The sequence below is a fragment of the Petaurus breviceps genome, unplaced genomic scaffold (genome assembly GCF_028583685.1).
Source record: "Petaurus breviceps papuanus isolate PSGF00001 unplaced genomic scaffold, PetGlider_PUasm1.0 80, whole genome shotgun sequence".
In the NCBI taxonomy this organism is placed as follows: domain Eukaryota; kingdom Metazoa; phylum Chordata; class Mammalia; order Diprotodontia; family Petauridae; genus Petaurus; species Petaurus breviceps.
This window is the reverse complement of record NW_027186540.1, coordinates 21,022,010-21,041,780: the sequence shown is the minus strand read 5'-3', so window position 1 is coordinate 21,041,780 and position 19,771 is coordinate 21,022,010. Positions and strand designations below refer to the sequence as shown.

General features: G+C 38.1%; 1 protein-coding gene across 1 annotated transcript in view; it reads left to right on the top strand.

Annotated features, from left to right (window-relative positions):
* Positions 1 to 19,771, top strand: part of LOC138175977 (F-box and leucine-rich repeat protein 13-like) — a 205,099-nt gene that overhangs the window by 175,931 nt on the left and 9,397 nt on the right. The window contains exons 12-13 of the mRNA XM_069106590.1: positions 5,317 to 5,451; positions 12,894 to 13,057. Coding sequence (XP_068962691.1) covers positions 5,317 to 5,451; positions 12,894 to 13,057 — 299 coding nt within the window. The remainder of the gene's footprint in view (positions 1 to 5,316; positions 5,452 to 12,893; positions 13,058 to 19,771) is intronic.

Here is a 19,771-nt window from a genome sequence, read left to right as displayed (position 1 = left end):
GAATGGATGACAGGAGCTCTGCTAGTGAAGAGAGGCAATCGGATGGGTTCAGAGGCCCATAAGGGCGAGGAGGGCGGCTAGGGTGATTCCCATGGAACTGACAGGTATTAGAAGTACAAAGAAATACAGAAAGACATGCTCATGTAAATTAAAAAAAAGCATAACCAGAAGGGTAGTTGCGTGATTGCTTTCCTTGATCTCAGCATCCCATCTCCCGCGTATGGGCCTTCAAATAGGCTACTCCCCACGCTCTGAATACGGGGCTTTCTCTTCAGATTTCTTCCAGCCTCCACCCAGGTGCACCCCTTCAATGGAAAGCTTTCTGGATCTCCTTAGTTTTTAGTGTACTCTTGTAAAATGTTCCTCTGTTCGTATTAGGTATTCTTTAATATAATGGAAGCTCTGGGAAAGCAAAGACTTTTTCTTTTTTTTCTTTTTGTATTTCCAGAACCTCACATGTAGAGGATGCTTTTTAATATTTGTTGGATTGAATGAATTTATTTGGAAGAATAAGTGCTAGATTTGTAGTCAGATTCAAATCTCAATTCAGCTGCTTGGCGTTTGTGTAACAAATCATCACTTAACTTTTCTGGACCTACTTTTCTTCATGTATAAAATGAAGAAGTTAGAGGAGATGACCTCTAAATTTCCTTCCAAATTGAAATCTGTTATTCTATTAATTGAATTTAAAAGTGAATGAGAATGAATAGGTAGAGTAAATACTAACAGAAACTGGGAGAGAATCACTAAAAGGATAACATCTTGTGTGTCAAAATATCTTTATTTAAATATAAATCATTTAAGATTAATTGGCTATATTGATGATTAATAATTTTCCCTAAACCCATTTATAAATGTTTAAGATTGTGTCCCTAATTCAAACTAGTTTACTTATTGAGCTAATTCTCATTTTTATGAAGACTGATTTGTATGTGCTGTCTGTAAGCTAAAATTTCCCCAATATGATTAATATGCTTTTTATGAAAGTTTTCTTTAACAAATCATCTTGCCCATCAATGACTCCACAGTCATCAGACAACCCCCACGTTTAGATTCTAATATCATGTTCTCCAGTGTTTCCCAGACTAACAAGGGGGCAGAATCAAAGGCAAGAGCAGCAGGTGGGCCAGACTAAGAACCTCCTCTTGTGCTAAAGGAAGCACAGTTTTGAGGCTACTGAGGAAACTATTTTCAAGATATCTGATTTCTTTCTTGAAGGGAAGATATCAAATAGTTACTGAAAAAAATTTCATGTTATTAGTACCAAAAGTGGCAGGGCTTAAGAAGGTATTGGTGACTATCAACTCATATAGCTACATTTAATACTCAAAACCTTGAAAAAATATTTTTCTTTACTTCAAAAAACACTTCAACTTGATAGAGTAAAACTGTGCCTGAGGAAGTCCAAGAGAGTCCAAGGACTGACTAGGGAATAGTACTGAATAGGGATTTCTGGTAGACAGTACTTCCTGAAGATGTTTCTGTTTGTAGGTGGCAGTGTGCTGATTGCACCAAAACTCTGGAACATTACAGAGGCTCCTGAATGGGAGATCCATAACTATTCAAATGAGTTTGTCATAACTGGGCCCACAAGAAAAACCAAATGAGTAAAGGAAATCTATTTTCCAAATCTTGTTATTTAATGGACAAAGAGTCTCTAGAGCTGGTCCCTCAGTAGATATATCTTAGATGCTACAAATGGATGATAAACTGGGCCCAGAATTGAACCAGAAGGAAGAGATCTGGCTGAATTACATTTGGGAAATTTCTTGGAACATTCAAAAAATGCAAACTTCTCCAAAAAAAAAATAAAATCCCATCTTTTTAAACTGTTTTTTCCCCCTGCTAATGCTCATAGAATTTATGAGTCCTACTTTCTTTTTTATCTGTGACATCTTTATCTTTTCATTTGTAGTGAGACTATCATAAACATTGTTTAGTTCCCCCAATCGGTCTCCAACTCTTTGGTAATTGGATGAAGATTTTATATTGAGTGATAATGGATAAATTAAAATTTGGGGTTGATCTTAGAATTGTGTGGGGTTTCTTTTAGCACCCTCTGTTTTTCTTTCTTCTTCTCTGCTAACATTGTCACTAAAATGGAAGGGGAGAACACATGGGATATTTTGTGTATTTGTCTATTTCTAGGGTTAATGTGGTCAAGAAAAAGCTATTACTTGGCCAGTCTTCTAGGGATGAACCTTTCTCACCTATACTTTAAGCTTGAGGAAAGGAAACTTGAATTTCATAGATATTGCTTCAAGAACACACCATCACCTCCATGTTGTTTCTGATCATGGTATTGCTTTAGAGGGTGATTTGAGCAGAAGCACAATATTATGGCCAGACTTAGAGCCAAAATAGCTGCCTAAACTGGATGCCGGCTTTTGCAGCTTCCACATAGCTACTCCAGCAAAACTCTGAAATTTCCACCAACCCAAATAACGATTGAGAAATCTAATGAGAAATGACACCAGGTGACATTTTCTACTCCAGAATAAAACAGGTAGCAAGAATAGGCCCCTTCCCTCTACTCATCCTGTCTCCATCAAAGTGAGCATGAATCCAATCACAGATAGGATGTGTGTAGGATATTCCCAGGATTGTCAGCCTTTGAATAGGGGCCTTAGAAGTCCTGGAAAACAGTAGTGACTGGAAGCACCTTTCTACTCAGTATAGAGCTGCTGTGCTCAGACTGTGAAAGCCCAGGCCCAGAGGCCTTCTAAGTACCCTAACATTCTATTCTATGAGGACCCTGAGTATCCAGTACTCTGAACCTCAAAGATCCAGGAAATTCTAATCTTAGGAGGTGAAAATCACTGAAAAACCCCAGGGGACCAAGGGTAAGATCAGGCAGAGCCAATCAACCTACTCAGATCTGCATTGGAACAAAGACTGGCCCTGGCACAAAGCTCCAATTCAGGAACTGAAGCTGGAGAAATGAGTAAATCAAAGAAAACACCAAACAGTATCAAAAATGTGTTGCAAATCTAACTCTATAACAACTGAAAGCAAAGACTCAAAAGAAAAAAAAAATGACACACAAAGGTCTATATGAAAATCTATGGAAAAAAAATGAAACTAAAGTTAAACAATTAAATGAAAGCTCTTGAGGAAGGAATTAGTAGGAGAATAAGTAACTTGAAAGAGAAAGTGGTAAACCCAAGAAATAGAATGCCTGAAAATTAAAACAGACAACATAGAAGTCAGTGGCTCCAAGAGTCAGCAAGAAACAAAATAAAATAAAAGATTGAAAAGTAGAAGAAAATCTAAGATATCTGATCATCACAAATAAATTATCTAGAAAATAAGTGGAGAATTTTTTTCTCTAAATATTATCTTATTTCCCACAATTACATGTCATTAGATTTTTTTTTTAAGTTTGAGTTCCAGATTCTATCCTTCCCTCATCCTATACCCTCTCGCTGAGACAGTGAGCAGTCTGATGTAGATTTACATATGCAATCATGTAAAACATTTCCATATTAATTTTGAAGAAAATTTGAACAAAGAAAGAAAGAGAAAGAAGTAATGAATGAATGAATGTAAAATAGTGGGCTTCAGTCTATTCAGTTGCCATCAGTTTTGTTTTTTTTTCTGGAGGTGCATAGCATTTTTCATCATGAATCCGTTGGGATTGTCTCTGATCATTATATTGCTGAAAACAGCTAAGTCCTTCACAGTTGTTCAGTTTATACAAGGACAACAAGGTGAAGAAAATAACTTTGAAGGATAAAAATTCTCATCAAAGCAATGACCAGAGGACCTATGATGAAACATGTTGCCCATCTCCAGAGAAAGAGGTCAAGTATACAAGGTACAGAGATGTATATTTTTGGACATAGCCACTGCATGGATTTGTTCTGCTTAACTATACATATTTGGTTAAAATAAGGAGGTTTTCACTTTTTATTTCAGTAAATTAGGGGAGGGTAGCAATAGTGATGCCCCCCCCAAAAGAGAGTTGTTAGAGAATTTTTTTTAAATTCACAGAAGAAAATAGAAGGAAGTTCAGAAAAAAGCACAGATAAGGACAGTTTGGAAAGTAAAATGTTGAATTTATTATACTTTTTTAAAAAATGCAGGGGCGGCTAGGTGGTGTAGTGAATAAAGCACTGACCCTGGAGTCAAGAGGACCTGAGTTCAGATCCAGCCTCAGAAACTTAACACAAAACTAGCCATGTGACCTTGGGCAAGTCACTTAACCCCAATTGCCCTCCAAAAAGCAAAAAAAAAAATTGGGGCGGCCAGGTAGCACAGTGAGTAAGAGCACCAGCCCCAGAGTCGGGATGACCTGGGTTCGAATCCGGGCTCAGACACTTAGCACCCACCCAGAAACATCTGGCCATGTAACCTTGAGCAAGTTACTTAACCCCAGTTGCTTTAAAAAAAATGCAAGTGGGGGTGGCTAGGTGACACAGTGAATACAGCACCGGCCCTGGAGTCAGGCGAACCTGAGTTCAAATCTGGCCTTAGACACTTAACACAAACACTAACCATGTGACTTTGGGCAAGTCACTTAACCCCAATTGCCCTCCAAAAAGCAAAAAAAAAAAATACAAGTGAAGTAAAATGGATATTCGTGGTTTCATATAAAATATTTGCATTTAAAATCATTATTTTGGGAAATTGTTCTTAGACTTCATTAGATTCCCACCAAGGAGTCACAAAAAAAGTTAAAAATCTCTGTTCTACTGATATTTTCATTTGTTGATTTCTAGTTCCAGAAATATGTCATGATGCTTGCAGTATGGTATCTCAGTAAATGCCAATATATCACATGCATTTTCCTTGCTATTTTCCTCTCCATTTAAAAAAAAAGAACTTTGTAAATTCTCATTTTAAGTCACAAGAGAAATCTGACTTAATTTAGAAGGAACAAAATTCATCTGCATAATCCAGCAGCTACTACAGTGCCTGGAACATAGTAGGAGCTTCATAAATGTTTATAGATTTGAGTGTAAGATGCCACTCTATAGGTCAGGAAAGACCTTATCAGTATCTTCAATTTAGGTCTTGAAACCAGTGAACATTTATAGCAATTCAGAATTTCTAAAATGTTAATAATCAAATGAAAAGATAAAAATGTTTAAAAGTACATAATTGCACAAATATAAGACGTGATAACTACAACTAGAGAACTTTATTGGTTTTATTGGTATTATTGAGAACATTTGACTTCAGTTTTGGGGATCTCAATGATATTGTCAGTGTGGCAATAGTTGTCTACATGTGGGTGTTGAGTATAATGTTCTGTACTGGAAAAGATTCAGTAATGAAAGAGAAATTGATTGCAAACTTTGGAATGTTTTACAGGAATTCTGTCAGTCGACACCAATTTTGGAACATTTAGATGTCTCTTACTGCCTCAAGCTTTCTGGAGAAATTTTGAAAGCACTATCCAGTAAGTGCTTTAGGCTTACGTCACTCAACATTGCTGGCTGTCCTAAGGTATGTGTAAAAGTGTTGAGACTGAGAAAAGCTGAAAGAGAACCCAGTGTTCAGAAGTGTGACTCATTCTTGACCTGTTCTCTTTGCAATGTATAAGTCTGCCAGCATAATCATACTATATCATAATATCAAGCAGAATAATGCTCTGGCATTCAAATGGACTTTTCCTCCCAAAGGAATGAATCTTCCTCTCTGTGCTGCATCTCATTTATGTTCCCAACATCCCTACAGTATAAGATATGGATGGGGTGCAACTATCCCCATTTCTTTAATAGATGGAGGAACAGGGTTTCAGATAAAATATCATTTGCCCCAGTAGTAATATTAACAAATAGCTTATATGTATATTACACATAAAGCATTTCAATTGCATTATGTCATTTGACCCTTAAAATAAAAACCCTGTGAGGCTGATTGTGTGGTATTATTCTCATGCTACTGATAAAGAAATTGATGGGCTTGTTCTTTCCATGTCCCTGGGCTTGCTTAACACTATTAGTTGACTTTATTATGGCTTGGAATCAACTATTAACATAACTGCCTAACCAGTGATAATTGCAGATGTGGGAATCAAATAATGCAAACTGCTTTAAAGATTCCAAAAGATTTGGAGAAATAATAATAACTAGCATTTCTATATAGTGCCTGTTGTGTTCCAGGCACTGTGCTAAGTGCTTTTACAAATATTACTTTATTTTTGTCCTCACAACAACCTTGGAAGGTAGATGTTCTTATTATCCCCATTTTACAATTGAGGAAACTGAGCTAGACAAGTTAAGTGACTTGCCCAAAGTCACACAGCTAGTAAGTGTCTGCATCTGTATTTGAACTTGGGTCTTCCTGGTTCCAGGCACTGAGGTCTATCCACTGAGCCACCAACTGTGAAAAACCATTATTATTGCTATTGGTCTTATTTTTGATCTTACAATAAGAAAACAAATTCAGAATGTATGATGGCCTCTGAAAAGTTGTGGGGCAAGGAAGTAGTGCTTAATGAAAGAAATTGTTTTTATAACAGTCCTTGACCTTAAGGAGTTTACATTCTATTGAGGGAAAATCATGTGCCAATCTAAAATATGTACAAGGTAATTTCTGGGGGGCAGATGAAGGACATAGGTCTAAAATGCACTATAGTTTTTAACAACAGAATGTAGGTTCCAGGGGAGAATAGTGGAAGGGGACAGTAGATAGGGTTAGAGGTACAGGAGGGATGGGGCTGACCAGGGTGGGTCTCAGGGAGGGAGAAGTGATCCAAGGCAGCCTACAACTCCAAAGCACAAGGATTCTGCTTGGAGCCCTTCTGCATGGAGACACACTCTTTCCAAAACAGTGGTAACATTCTGATGATCAGTTCCTAAGCAGGAAGTAGGAAAAGCAGTGGGAGGGTCTGGGGGGCCACTACAGGGACAGGGCAGGTCACAAGTTTCCTGCCTTGCTTAATGGTCTTTGTTGCTGTTCAGTTGTTTCAGTCGTGTCCAACTCTTCATGACCCCATTTGGAGTTTTGTTGGCACAGATACTGAAGCTTGTTTTACAGATGAGGAAACTGAGGCAAACAGGGTTAAGTGACTTGCCCTGGGTCACAGAGCTAGTAAGTGTTTGAGGCCAGATTTGAACTCATGAAAAAGAGTCTTCTTGACTTCAGGCCTTGCACTCTATCCACTGCACCACCTAGCCGCCCTGCCCAATGGCCTGCCCCTCTCCAAAGTATTAGGTCATCTATACAGCCAAGCCCATCTGCTTCTAGGCCATTGTAATTGACATCTGAAGAAATCTTGCTCTTCAACAGTTCAGTCTTCATGAAGGTCATACTAGAGCTGCTCTCTCCCAGGTCTCTATGTAGCTTCATTATACTGCAAAAGGAAGTTGGGACAAGCCTTTTTAAAAAGGTGAACCAAGGGTAAGAAGTGAAAGATTGTATTTCACACCAAGGATGGTGTCTGGCTTGTGCAAGAAAACGGGGAACATTCTGAGTAAAACTCTCCCCCAGTGTCTCAGAACTCTGCCTATTTAAAGCGAGGTAAAATCAGATGTGTTCTAATTCTCCAGGCATGTCACAGTTTCCAGAACACAAACAGGTTACCAGGATCACTCACTTTTCTTCTCCACTGCTCTAGCAATCATAGCTCCTTATAGCACCATGTGGATACTCAGACAACTGGTCCTACTGCAGAGTATGCTGGGAGAATAGTTGGGTTTAGGTGCAAAGTAAACATGACCAATCAGTGAAAAATGGGAATGGGATAAAGAATTTTGTTTGACGCTGGGAAAAGTTAAAATTAGGGTGTTCCTTTTGCATACTGCTATTTCCTGGAGGCCAAAAGATTAGGATGTGACACAGTTATTTATAAAATACTTTGTAGTCTTCTGCACACATCACGTTCTGGCCTATATTTTGTTTAATTATGTTCATGTCTTATCTGTTTCTACTAGATAGTTACTTGAAGATAGAAAACATGGTTTATGTCTCTTTGCATACCTAGCCTAGCACAGTGAATAAAGAAGGGACTGATTAAAGTTTGTTGAATGAACAAACAAAAGATATGTGAAGTACTGCTCTGGGTAATCAAGTCTGGAGGATATTTTGTTTACTTCACAGCTATAAATTATGATAATACATTTATAGATCTTCTTTAAAATTTTACAAAGTACTTTCCTCAGAAAACTCTAAGAGTTAGCATAGTACAAGTATTATATTGTTCCTGTTTTACAGATGACAAAGCCAATGGAAGGAAGCAGAGGATTTATCATTTCCTCAGTGATTTTTCTAGCAGATTGTTCCTTCTATCACCCCCATTTTCTCATTAGTTTTCTGTTTCTCCCTGCATATTGCCAATTTCCCTACTACCTACAAATACATCCATGTTCTCCCCATGATCTGTCCCTGCAAACTGCTGTCCTTTATTTCTTCTTTTTTTGTAGCTGAACTCCTTGGGAAGGTCCTCTGCAAGCAATGCCCCTGCTTCCTTTCATCTCACTTTCTCCTTAACTCTCTGCAGTCTGGATTTTGACCCCATCATTGAAATGAAATTGCTCTCTCCAAAGTCACCAAGCCACCAGTGATAGCTTGATGGACAAACGACATGACCTTTTCTCAGTCCTCTTCCTCTTGACTTCTTTATAGATGTTGACATTATTGATTGCCTTTTTCTCTCTTCGCTTTGGATTTTTTGTGGCACTGCTCTCTTCTGCTTCTCCTTCTACCTGTTTGATCACACTTTAGTCTCCTTTGCTGGTTGGGTCCACAGGTCATGTCAGCTCTAATTATAGGTGTTCCCCAACGCTCTCTCTTATGCCCACTTCTCTTCTTTCTGTGTACTGTTTTCACTTTGTGATCTTGTTAGCACCCATGGAGTCAATTATCATCTTTATGCAAATTATTCTCAGACCTACTTGTCCAGCCCTCCTGTCATCTAGTCTCACATATCCATCTGCCTGTTGGACATCTTAAATTGGACATGTTCAGTCCTTTACAGTCCTGTCTGACTCTCTGTGACTCCATTTGGAGTTTTATTGGCAGAGAGTGGAGTGGTTTGCCATTTCCTTCTTCAGCTCATTTTTACAGATGTGGAAACAGAGGCAAAACAGGATTAAGTAACTTGTCTGGGGTTACCCAGCTAATAAGTATCTGACGCCAGGTTTGAACTCAGAAAGATGAATTTTACTAACTTCAGGCCCAGCACTCTATCCACTATGGCACCTAACTGGATATAGACATATTAAACTCAGCATGTCCAAAACTGAACCCAGACTCTTCTCCTATTTCAAGCTTTCCCTTCTTCCTAACTTCTCTATTAATTTTGGGCATATCACCGTCTTCTCAAACGCCCAGGCGTGGAATAAGGCTATTACCCTATTACTCTCCCTCTTCTCTGTGGGGAAGAGAATGTCTCACCCTAACGGTCCCCCTTCAGTGACCGTGCAGCCACTTATCCCATTCAAGGGAGCCCACATGCAATCACTATTTTAACATTACCCCAAGACTACTGATCTAAGGCTTCAAGAAGATTGAAAAATAGTTTCTGGGGGCAGCCAGGTGGCACAGTGAATATGAGTGCCGACCCCAGTGTTGGGAGACCCGTGATTGGTTCCAGCCTCAGATACTTGGCACCCACACAAAATAACTGGCCGTGTAACCTTGAGCAAGTTACTTAACCCCAATTGCTTTAAAAAAAATAGTTTCTGTTCAGAAAAAGGTTGGGATTGCAACCCTTCCCAAGTCTATATTCTGCTTTAGAGTATGGTAAGGATTAGTGGGTGAGAGTAAAGATGAGGGGGTGGAATGGAGTAAAATTGTACAATTTGACCTTTGAAGTCCCTTGTCTTTCTTCAAGGTAAACTTTGGTCCTGCCAGCTGACTTGTTTGGAAATACTTTGAGCTCAGAGGTTGTTAAAAATAGAGAGAAATTCAAGCTCTATATAATCTCATATACTAAAAGGGATTTTTTTAATACTGGAAAGAGATTCTTGGCACACTGCTCTAACTATATCAACAAATAAAGAGAGCAAAATCTGAATGTTAAGAAACTTGCAAGTATAGGACAACATTCAGCATGCTGATTTTGGCCCTCTAGCACATGTAAATTCATTAAAGATGGTTTCGCTTATTCAAAACAACCATAGATTTAGATGAATTCATGGTTGAAAATGCCATTCTCTATTGGTGACAGCATTATTGTTTGTATGTCTAACCCTTTATCACCCAACTTGTAAAGAAACACAGTGCTTGACATATAACAGGCACATAATAATTGTTACATTGAAAAATTGTTACATTTAACTTAAAGTAGAAAGTCATTCTGCAGTTACCAGCTTTATATGCCAGAACCAGAATTAAAAATTCTTTCACCTAGGGACAAAAAGGTTTGAAGGAGTTGGGAGGCAGGTCTCAGAAGGGTGTATTCAAGCAGCATTATGATGATAGGATATCAGATATGGGTCTGAGCAAGGAAGTGAGGTCTTACCATGTGGCATATAGAAGAGCAGGGAGAAAGTCCCCTATTATTCCCTCCATGTCAGGTTTCCTGAAGGCAAAGCCCAAGTCTTTTCATTCTAGTTACTATTCTGCCAGCTGTCATTGTAAAACATCATTTAAGTAAAATTGTAAAGAAAAAGGGAGTGTTTTTGGAACATCCAGTTCAGTTGAGATGTCTAATACATAATATAATGAAAAGAATTAAAATAATATATAATTACTTAAGGTGTGCTAATGATCTTTCCTTCCTATAACCTTGTGAGGTAGGAAATGATCATAGAATGATCATACTCATGTTGTTGATTTTAGTCTTGTCCAACCCTTCATGACCCCTTTTTGGGGTTTTGTTGGCAAAGATACTGCAGTGGTTTGCCATTTCCTTCTCCAGTTCATTTTACAGATGAGGAAACTGAGGCAAACAGTGCTAAGTGACCTGCCCAGGATCACATAGCTAGTAAGTGTCTGAGACCAGATTTGAACTGAGGAAGATGAGCTTTCTGACTCCAAGGCCAGTGCTTTGCGCACTATGGCACCACTCAGCTGCCCATCATCCTTATTTTACAAGTAAGAAAACTGAGGATTCGAGAAGTTTAAGTCATTTATCCATCATCAGACATTTATAGAATGTGGATAAGGCAACCTGGAGTACATAGTACCATCCCTATCCCCAGTAAAACAATAAGAATAGAACCTAATTTTATAGAAATGATATAACTGACCTCTATTCACTTATGTGATGGGAGAGTAGAGAATTAAACCTCCCCTTCACTCAACATACATGAAAATCCACCTCATTTCCCACACTGCTATGGCCTTTTTCCATCTATTCATTATCCTTCTCCTTCTTCCCAATTAAAAGACCCCTGAAAAAGAAGCCAGTCTTGGAGCACGCTTTGCAGTGGTGTCAGGTCCCAGGGCATTCATAGGGTAGGGTGGAAAGTGCTGTTGGGAGCTCCAGCTGTTCCAGTGGTAAGGAAGTAACTGATGGGAGGGCTATATCCTTGTCCTGGAGCATGTTCTGGAAACCAAGACATGCTTAGACAGTTAGGACATCTGTTTTTCCTAATCCTAAATATGTACAGTTCTGAAACAGATGGGATTGGATTTTTTTTAACTGTCTTGACTTTATGTTAAAAATTACATTCTATGCAGTCTCTCTAGCTAAATGTTGTGATGTGTAGCTGTTAGAACATCCAACCATTTCAGCAAGACATTATACTCAGTTAAATTTTTAAAAGTTTTCTTTGAGGCAGTTTTCTTCTTGGTCCTACAGCAAATCATATTTATGCCAAAAAATTTTGCCCAGAAAAGAGACCAGGAATGTAGCAAATAATCTAGCTTCTTGGCACCAGAAGTAGAGTTGAAGTACCTCTACCGAGAAGGATGGGAGTTTTCCTATAGTGTCAGGGCAGTGGACAAAGTTTCCAGGGGAAAGAGCTACTTCTGTTTCCTTCTTCTGTGTTTCTGTCTCCTTTCCAATTCCCAGAAATGTACTCAGAAGGGTGAAAATGCAAATAATTCCTGCCCCGCCCCATTCCTATCCACAAGGCAAATGTTCCAGTGCCCTCTGAAGTAGTCTGAACCTTTCTACAGGTGAAATGCAGTGAACAGATATCCAATGAAAGAATCAACTATAGGTTGTTAAAACTGAGACTGTATATCAGAAGTTGCTTTTGACAATATTTTCAGTAAAAAGCTCATTTATGAACTCATCAGTGTTGATGGGATTTGGGGTAGCAAGAGTACTTTATAGGTACTTCATGAATAGTTGTAAAGTTTGGGACAGGAACATTGTGAAAAGCAAACTAGCAATGAGGTGGTGTAGTGGATGGAGTGATGGCATTGTAGTGAGGAAGACCCAAGTCCAAATCATGACACAAACTCATACTAGCTGACCCCACACTGGTCACTTAACTTTTCTCAGCCTCACTTTCCTCCTCTGTAAAATAGGTTTAATAATATCACCTACTTCTCAGGGTTGTTGTGATGGTCCAGTGAGATGACATGTAAAGCATTTGTAGTTACTAGCTATTGTTATGAGCTTTGTGAAGCAGAATGGAGCCAAAATAGGGCAGTACATTTTAAGCAGGGATAGATTAGGTAAAAATTAATAAATTATGGGGAATCTCATGCTTGGTTTTCCTGAGATAATTCATTTTTGTTTACTGATGCTCGACTTTTTAGAAATGGCAAAATGGATGAACATCTGTAGAAAAAAAAATATGGGGGCTATAGGATTAATACTTCTGTTACACACTAAGCATCAGGTGTTTATGTCACACATTTGTGTCTGGGGAGATAAGATTTGATCAGTAGTGTAAATGAAACTGTTGGGTGTCTGAAAAGCCTTAGTGCAATTTTAATCCTAAGGAGTTTATGTTCCCGTATAATGGGCCCAGCAATAGCTATATTGTGTTGTATTGTAGCTCCTTAGAATCGTTTCTAAGTTATTTTGGTTGTGTATGCAGATGAATGACATGGCCATAAGGATTTTAAGCAAAAAATGCCATTACCTTCACTTCTTGGATGTTTCTGGATGTGTACATCTTACTGACAAAGCCATTGAATACCTTCTGGAAGGCTGCAAACAGCTTCATGTCTTGAAGATGCGGTACTGCAGGCAGATTTCCAAGTAAGATATTAGTTTCCTTAGTCAAACTTCTGGTGCATGGAACAATACTGAAGTAAATTAATGTAATACTTGCTGTGCGTAGTATTATGTTCAGAGCTGCTTTTGTTGTACATGTTGAAGCTCATTATTGATTTGAGACTAGATCTCCCCATCTTACCCATGGTGACAGGTCAGTGGCTATTCCCAGGCCAAATCCCAGGGCCGATCATCAAGAGAGCTCTGATCTGTTCCATTTTTCCAACCTGGGTCTGTTTGCCACTCCTTAAGCAGCCTAATAGCCTCATAGCCCTTTTCTCCCAAGAGCTGACATATAGGTGAAAGATTTAGAGGAGATACCTAATCAGCTTAGCACTCCGCATCTCAGAATGCCAAAGCCCAAGCAATCTACCCCCCTTATCCTCCTTGGAAAGATTATAGGCACACACTGCCATCCCTGCTGTTATTTTTTTCACTTAACAGTATTTTATGTTTTTCCAATTACATGTGAGGGTAGTTTTCAACATTCATTTTTATAAGATTTTGAGTTCTCCTTCCCTCGTTCCTCTCCCCACTCCTTAAGACAGCAAGCAATCTGATATAAGTTATACATGTGTAATATGTTGTGAAAGAAGAATCAGAGCAAAAGGGGAAAGCCACAAGAAAGAAAAAACAAAAAACAAAAGAAGTAAAAAACTATGCTTTGATTTACATTCGGACACCATAGTTCTTTCTCTGGATGTGGATGGCATTTTCCATCATGAGTCTTTTGGAATTATCTTTGGCCATTGTATTGCTCAGAAAAGCTAAGTCTATCATAGATGATCGTCGCACAGTGTTGTTTTTGCTATGTACAGTGATCTCTGGTTCTGCTTACTTCCCTCAGCATCAGTTCATGTAAGTCTTTCCAGGTTTTTCTGAAATCTGCCTGCTCATCATTTCTTGTAGCACAATAGCATTCCATTACATTTATATAACACAACTTGTTCAGTCATTCCCCAATTGATGAGCATCCCTTCAATTTCCAATTCTTTGTGACCAGAAAAAGAGTTGCTATAAATGTGTATATGTATCTCCTTTACATTTTTCTTTGATCTCTTTGTGATATAAACCTAGTAGTGGTATTACTGGGTCAAAGTGCATGTACAGTTTTATAGTACTTTGAGCATAGTTTCAAATTGTTCTTTAGAATGGTTGGACTAGTCCACAACTCTACCAACAGTGGACTGTTCTTTTTCTGAAAACTGCCTGTTCATATCCTTTGACCATTTATCAATTGGGGAATGGCTCTAATTTTTATAATTTTGGCTCAGTTCCCTATGTATTTGAGAAATGAGGCCTTTATCAAAGAAACTTGCTGTAAATTTTTTCCATTTCCTGTTTTCTTTTTAATCTTGACTGGACTAGTTTTGTTTATGCAAAAGCTTTTTAATTCATATAATCAAAATTATCCATTTTATTTCCTGTGATCCTCTCTATCTCTTGTTTGATAACACATTTTTCTTTTATCCATACATTTTTCCATACTTCCCTAATTTCCTTATGATATCACCTTTTATGTTGAGATCATTTATCCATTTTGGCCTTATCTTGGTATGCTGAATGACATGTTGGTCTATACCTAGTTTCTTCCAAACTGATTTCCAGTTTTCCCAGAATTTTCGTCAAATGGTGAGGTTCTTGTCCCAAAAGGTTGGGTCTTTGGGTTTATCAAACAGTAGCTTACCATGGTCATTTACTTCTGTATATTGCATCCCTAACCTATTCCACTAATACAACACTGTTTCTTAGCCAGTACCAGATTGTTTTGATGGATGCCACTTTGTAATGTAGTTTGGAATTGGGTACTGCTAGGGCACCTTCCTTCATATTTTTTCATTGAATCTTTTGATATATTCTTGACCACATGTTCTTCCGGATGAATTTTGTTATTATTCTTCTAGTTCTATAAAATAATTCTTTGATAGTTAATTGATATAGCATTGAATAATTAAATTGAATTAGGTAGAATTGTCATGTTTATTATTTTTATTATATTGGTTTAGCCTTCCTATGAGCAGTTAATATTTTTCCAGTTGTTTAAATCTCATCTTTACTCATGTGAAAAGTATTTTGTAATTGTGTTCAAATAGTCCCTGGGTTTCTCTTGGCAGGTGAACTCTCTACTATCTTATATGGTCTGCAGTTATTTTAAATGGAATTTTCTCTTCTATTTTTTTCTTGATGACTTTTCTTGTCTTTTGTCTCAAACCGAGACCCAGGAAAATCTTAGCATAAAAAGGCCAAGATCTCCCATTGCATCCTGGTCCATCTGCGGTCTTCTTGATTAATATCTGGCCACTGGACCCAGATGACCCTTGAGGAGGAAGTGAGGCTAGTGATTTTGCACAGTCCTCCCTCACTTAAATCTAGTTTACTTGCAAGTCATGGCATCACCTTCCTGATGTCATGGTCCTCTTCAAGAACGAATCACAAACAACAACCTGATGGCTTTTCTTGATAGTATATGGAAATGCCAATGATTTATGTGGATTTATTATGTACCCTAAATTTCAGTATGTTATCTCATCGTTATCATTCTCTCTAACAGAACTATTGTTTCAATAATTTGTTCTTTGACTTCTTTCTTTAGGGTTAGATAATTTAGTTTCCAATTAACTTTTAATTCTTGCTTCTATGACCCTTTATTGAATGTAATTTTTTCTTACATTATGGTGTGAAAAGTGTACATATTTATACTTTTCTGCATTTAGTTGTGAGGTTTTGATGCCCTATTACATGGTAAGTTTTTGTGAAGGTGCCATGTATAGCTGAGAAAAGCAAATATTCTTTTCTGTTACCAATCTGTTTTTTCCAGATATCTATTATATCTAACATTTCTAATATTATCTTCACCTCCTGAATTTCTTTCCTATTTATGGTTACATTTATCTAGCTCTGAAAGGGGAGAGTTCAGATCCTCCAGTAGTATAGTTTTCATATGTGTTTCCTCCTGTAACTCATTTAACTTTTCCTTTCGGAATTTGTATGCTCTGCCATTTGGTATATATGTATGTATACACACACATATTTACTGTTCATTTTAATTTATTGTCTATGGTGGCTTTTAGCAAGGTATAGTTTCCCTGCTTATCTATTTTAATTTGGTCAATTTTTGCTTTTGCTTTGTCTAAGATCATAAATACTACTCCTGCTTTTTTTTCTTTATCTCAGTTGACACATAATTGATTCTACTGCTGCCCCTTATTTTAACTCTGTGTGTGTCTTTTTTCAAATGTGTTTCTTGTAAACAAAGTATTGTTGGATTCTGGTTTTTAATCTATTCTGCAATGTACTTCATTTTATGGTTGAGTTATTTCCATTTACATTCAGAGTTATGATTAGTAACTGTGCATTTCCTTCCATCTTATTTTCTTCTGTTTACCCTTCTCTCTCTTTGTTCTGTTCCTCCTCGAAAGTCTGTTTTGCTTTTGACCATTGCCTTCTTTTATCTGCCCTCTTTTACCCCTCTCCCCCCCATCTATTATCCACTTTCCCCCTTGAAAGTCCTTTCTTTCATTAAATGATCATTTTTTCTTTAAAAGGTTATACTCTCTTTTGCTGGGTAGGTTATTCTTGGTTATAATGCCAGTTCTTTTGCCTTCTGGATTATCATATTTTAAGTCCTCCACTTCTTTAATGTGGTAACTACTAAATTGTGTTCCTGACTGTGGCTCTACAATATTTGAATGATTTCTTTCTGGCTGATTTTTATTTTCTCTTTGACCTCATAGCTCTGGAATTTGGCTGTAATATTTCTGGGAGTTTTCATTTTGGGATCTCTTTCAGATGATGACTGGTGGATCCTTTCAATATCCCTTTTTATCCTCTGGTTCTAGGACATCAGGGTAATTTTCCTTGATAATTTCTTGAAAAAATGATGGGGGTGGGTGGAGCCAAGATGGCAGAGTAAAAGTAGGAACTTGCTTGAACTTCAGCTCCAACCACCTCTAATACCTGTAAAAAATGACTCCAAACAAATTTTAGAGCTATAGAACCCACAAAGTGACAAAGAGAAGCAAATCTCCTACTGAAGGCAGCCTGGCAGGCCAACAGGAGGAGCCTATCGCATCAGGCTGGGAGCCTGGCACAGTCCTGTGTGACCCACACCAGTCCAGACTAGCAGTCCAGACCAGCCAGAACAGACTTCAGGAGTGGGAATCACTGGCAGCAGTGGTTTCCAGACTTCTTAACCCATAAACACCAAAGTAAAAGGTCAGTAGGGAACTTGGTGAGAGAAGAGCATGGCCCGGCCCCTGCCCCTGGGGTAGCAGCTGTGCAGCAGCTGCACCTGCTGCTCCATGGCTGCCTCCAGAGCTCCTGGCCTGCAGATTGTAGTGGGACCAAGTGACCATTCAGTGGGTAATCACTCTTGCTTTGACCTGCTTGGATTGCGGTTGCAGTCTTGAGTGGTAGTCCTACAGTGAGGAATGCTAGCATGCCAGAGCTTGTGGTGGCTGTAGAGAGGGCGCCCTGCTCATAGCTCTGACAGCAGCTTCACAAAACCCTAGAAATTTGGGACACAGCTCTCTCCACTCTGGAAGCAGAGTTCTACTGTGGCAAAGAGCTCAGAAATCAAGTAATTGACAAGCAAGATGAGCAAACAGAAGAAGCACAGTCAGACTGTAGAGTCTTTTTTGGGGACAAAGAGAATCACAACATGGAACCAGAAGAAGACAACAAAGTCAAAACTCCTGCATCAAAAGCCTCCAAGAAAAATATGAATTGGTTACAGGCCATGGAGGAGCTCAAGAAGGATTTTGAAAATCAAGTAAGAGAAGTGGAGGAAAAATTGGGAAGAGAAAGGAGAATAATGCAAGAAAATCATGAAAAATGAGTCATCAGCCTGTGCCTGCTAAAAGAGACCCCCCAAAATACTGAAGAAAACAGCACCTTAAAAAATAGACTAACTCAAATGGCAAAAGCGGCCCAAAAAGCCAATGAGGAGAAGAAGACCTTTAAAAGTTGAATTGACCAGATGGAAAAGGAATTTCAAAAACTCACTGAAGAGAATAATTCCTTCAAAATTAGATTGGAGCAAATGGAAGCTAATGACTTTATGAGAAATCAAGATACTATAAAACAGATCCAAACAAATACAAAATAGAAGGCAGTGTGAAATATCTCATCGGAAAAACCACTGACCTAGAAAATAGATCCAGGAGAGATAATTTTAAAATTATTGGACTATCTGAAAGCCATGATCAAAAAAAGAGCCTAGAAACCATCCTTCAAGAAATTCTCAAGAAAAATTGCCCTGATATTCTAGAACCAGAGGGCAAAATAGAAATTGAAAGAATTCACTGATCACCTCTTGAAAAAGATCCCAAAAAGAAAACTCCTAGAAATATTATAGCCAAATTCCATAGTTCCCAGGTCAAGGAGAAAATATTATAAGCAGTCAGAAAGAAACAATTCTAGTAATGTGGAAACACAATCAGGATATAGCACAAGATGTAGCAGCTTCTACATTAAGGGATGAAAGGGCTTGGAATATGATATTCCAGAAGTCAAAGGAGCTAGGATTAAAACCAAGTATCACCTACCCAGTACAACTGAGTATAATGCTTCAGGGGAAAATATGAATATTCAATGAAATAGAGGACTTTTAAGCATTCTTGATGAAAAATCTAGAGCTGAACAGAAAAATTGACTTTCAAATATGAGAAGCATGAGAAGGTAAACAGGAAAAAATCATAAGGAACTTATTAAATTTGAACTATTTACATTCCTGCATGGGAAAACAATAATTGTAACTCATGAGACTTTTCTAAGTATGAGGATAGTTGAAGGGAATCTGTGTGTGTATATGTAGACATACATATATATCTATGTATAGGAGGGTATATGTGTGTATAAATATATATGTGTGTGTGTATCTGTGTACATGTATACATAGAGGGCACAGGATCAGTTAAATATGAAGGGATGATATCTAAAAAAATAAAATTAAGAGGTGAGAGAGGAACATATTGGGAGAAGGAGAAAGGGAGTGATAGTGTAAATTATCTCATATAAAAGAGGCAAGAGAAAACTGTTACAATGGAGGGGAAGAGCAGGAAGATGAAAAGGAATGGGTTGACCTTATTCTCAATGAATTTGGCTTAAGGAGGGAATAACATACACAGTCAAATGGGTATCTTACCCTGCAGGAAAGTAGGGGGGAAGGGGATAAAAGGGGGGATGACAGAAGGGAGGGCAGATTGGGGAGAGGATAGTTTGAAGCAAACACTTTTGAAAACGGACAGGGTCAAAGGAGAAAATAGAAAAAGTGGGGGGAGGGATAGGATGGAGGGAAATACTGTTAATTTTTCACAAATATAACTACTATGGAAATGTAACTACACATGTACAACCTATATTGAATTGCTTGTCTTCCCAGTGGGGGTGGGTGAGGAGGGAAGATGGGAAAGGATCTGGAAATCAAAGTTTTAAAAAACAAATGTTAAAAAAAAATGTTTTTTACATTCAACTGGGAAATAAGATATACAGGCACTGGGGTATAGAAATCCATCTTGCCCTACTAGAAAGGTAGTGGGGGGGGGATATGGGGAAGGATATAAGGGAGAACAGATAAGGGGAAAGTGTAGGCTTGTTATCTTGGAGTGGGGATAGGGGAGAGATGGGGAGAAAATTTGTAACTCAAAATCTTGTGGAAATGAATGTTGAAAACTAAAAATAAATAAGTAATTAAAAAAA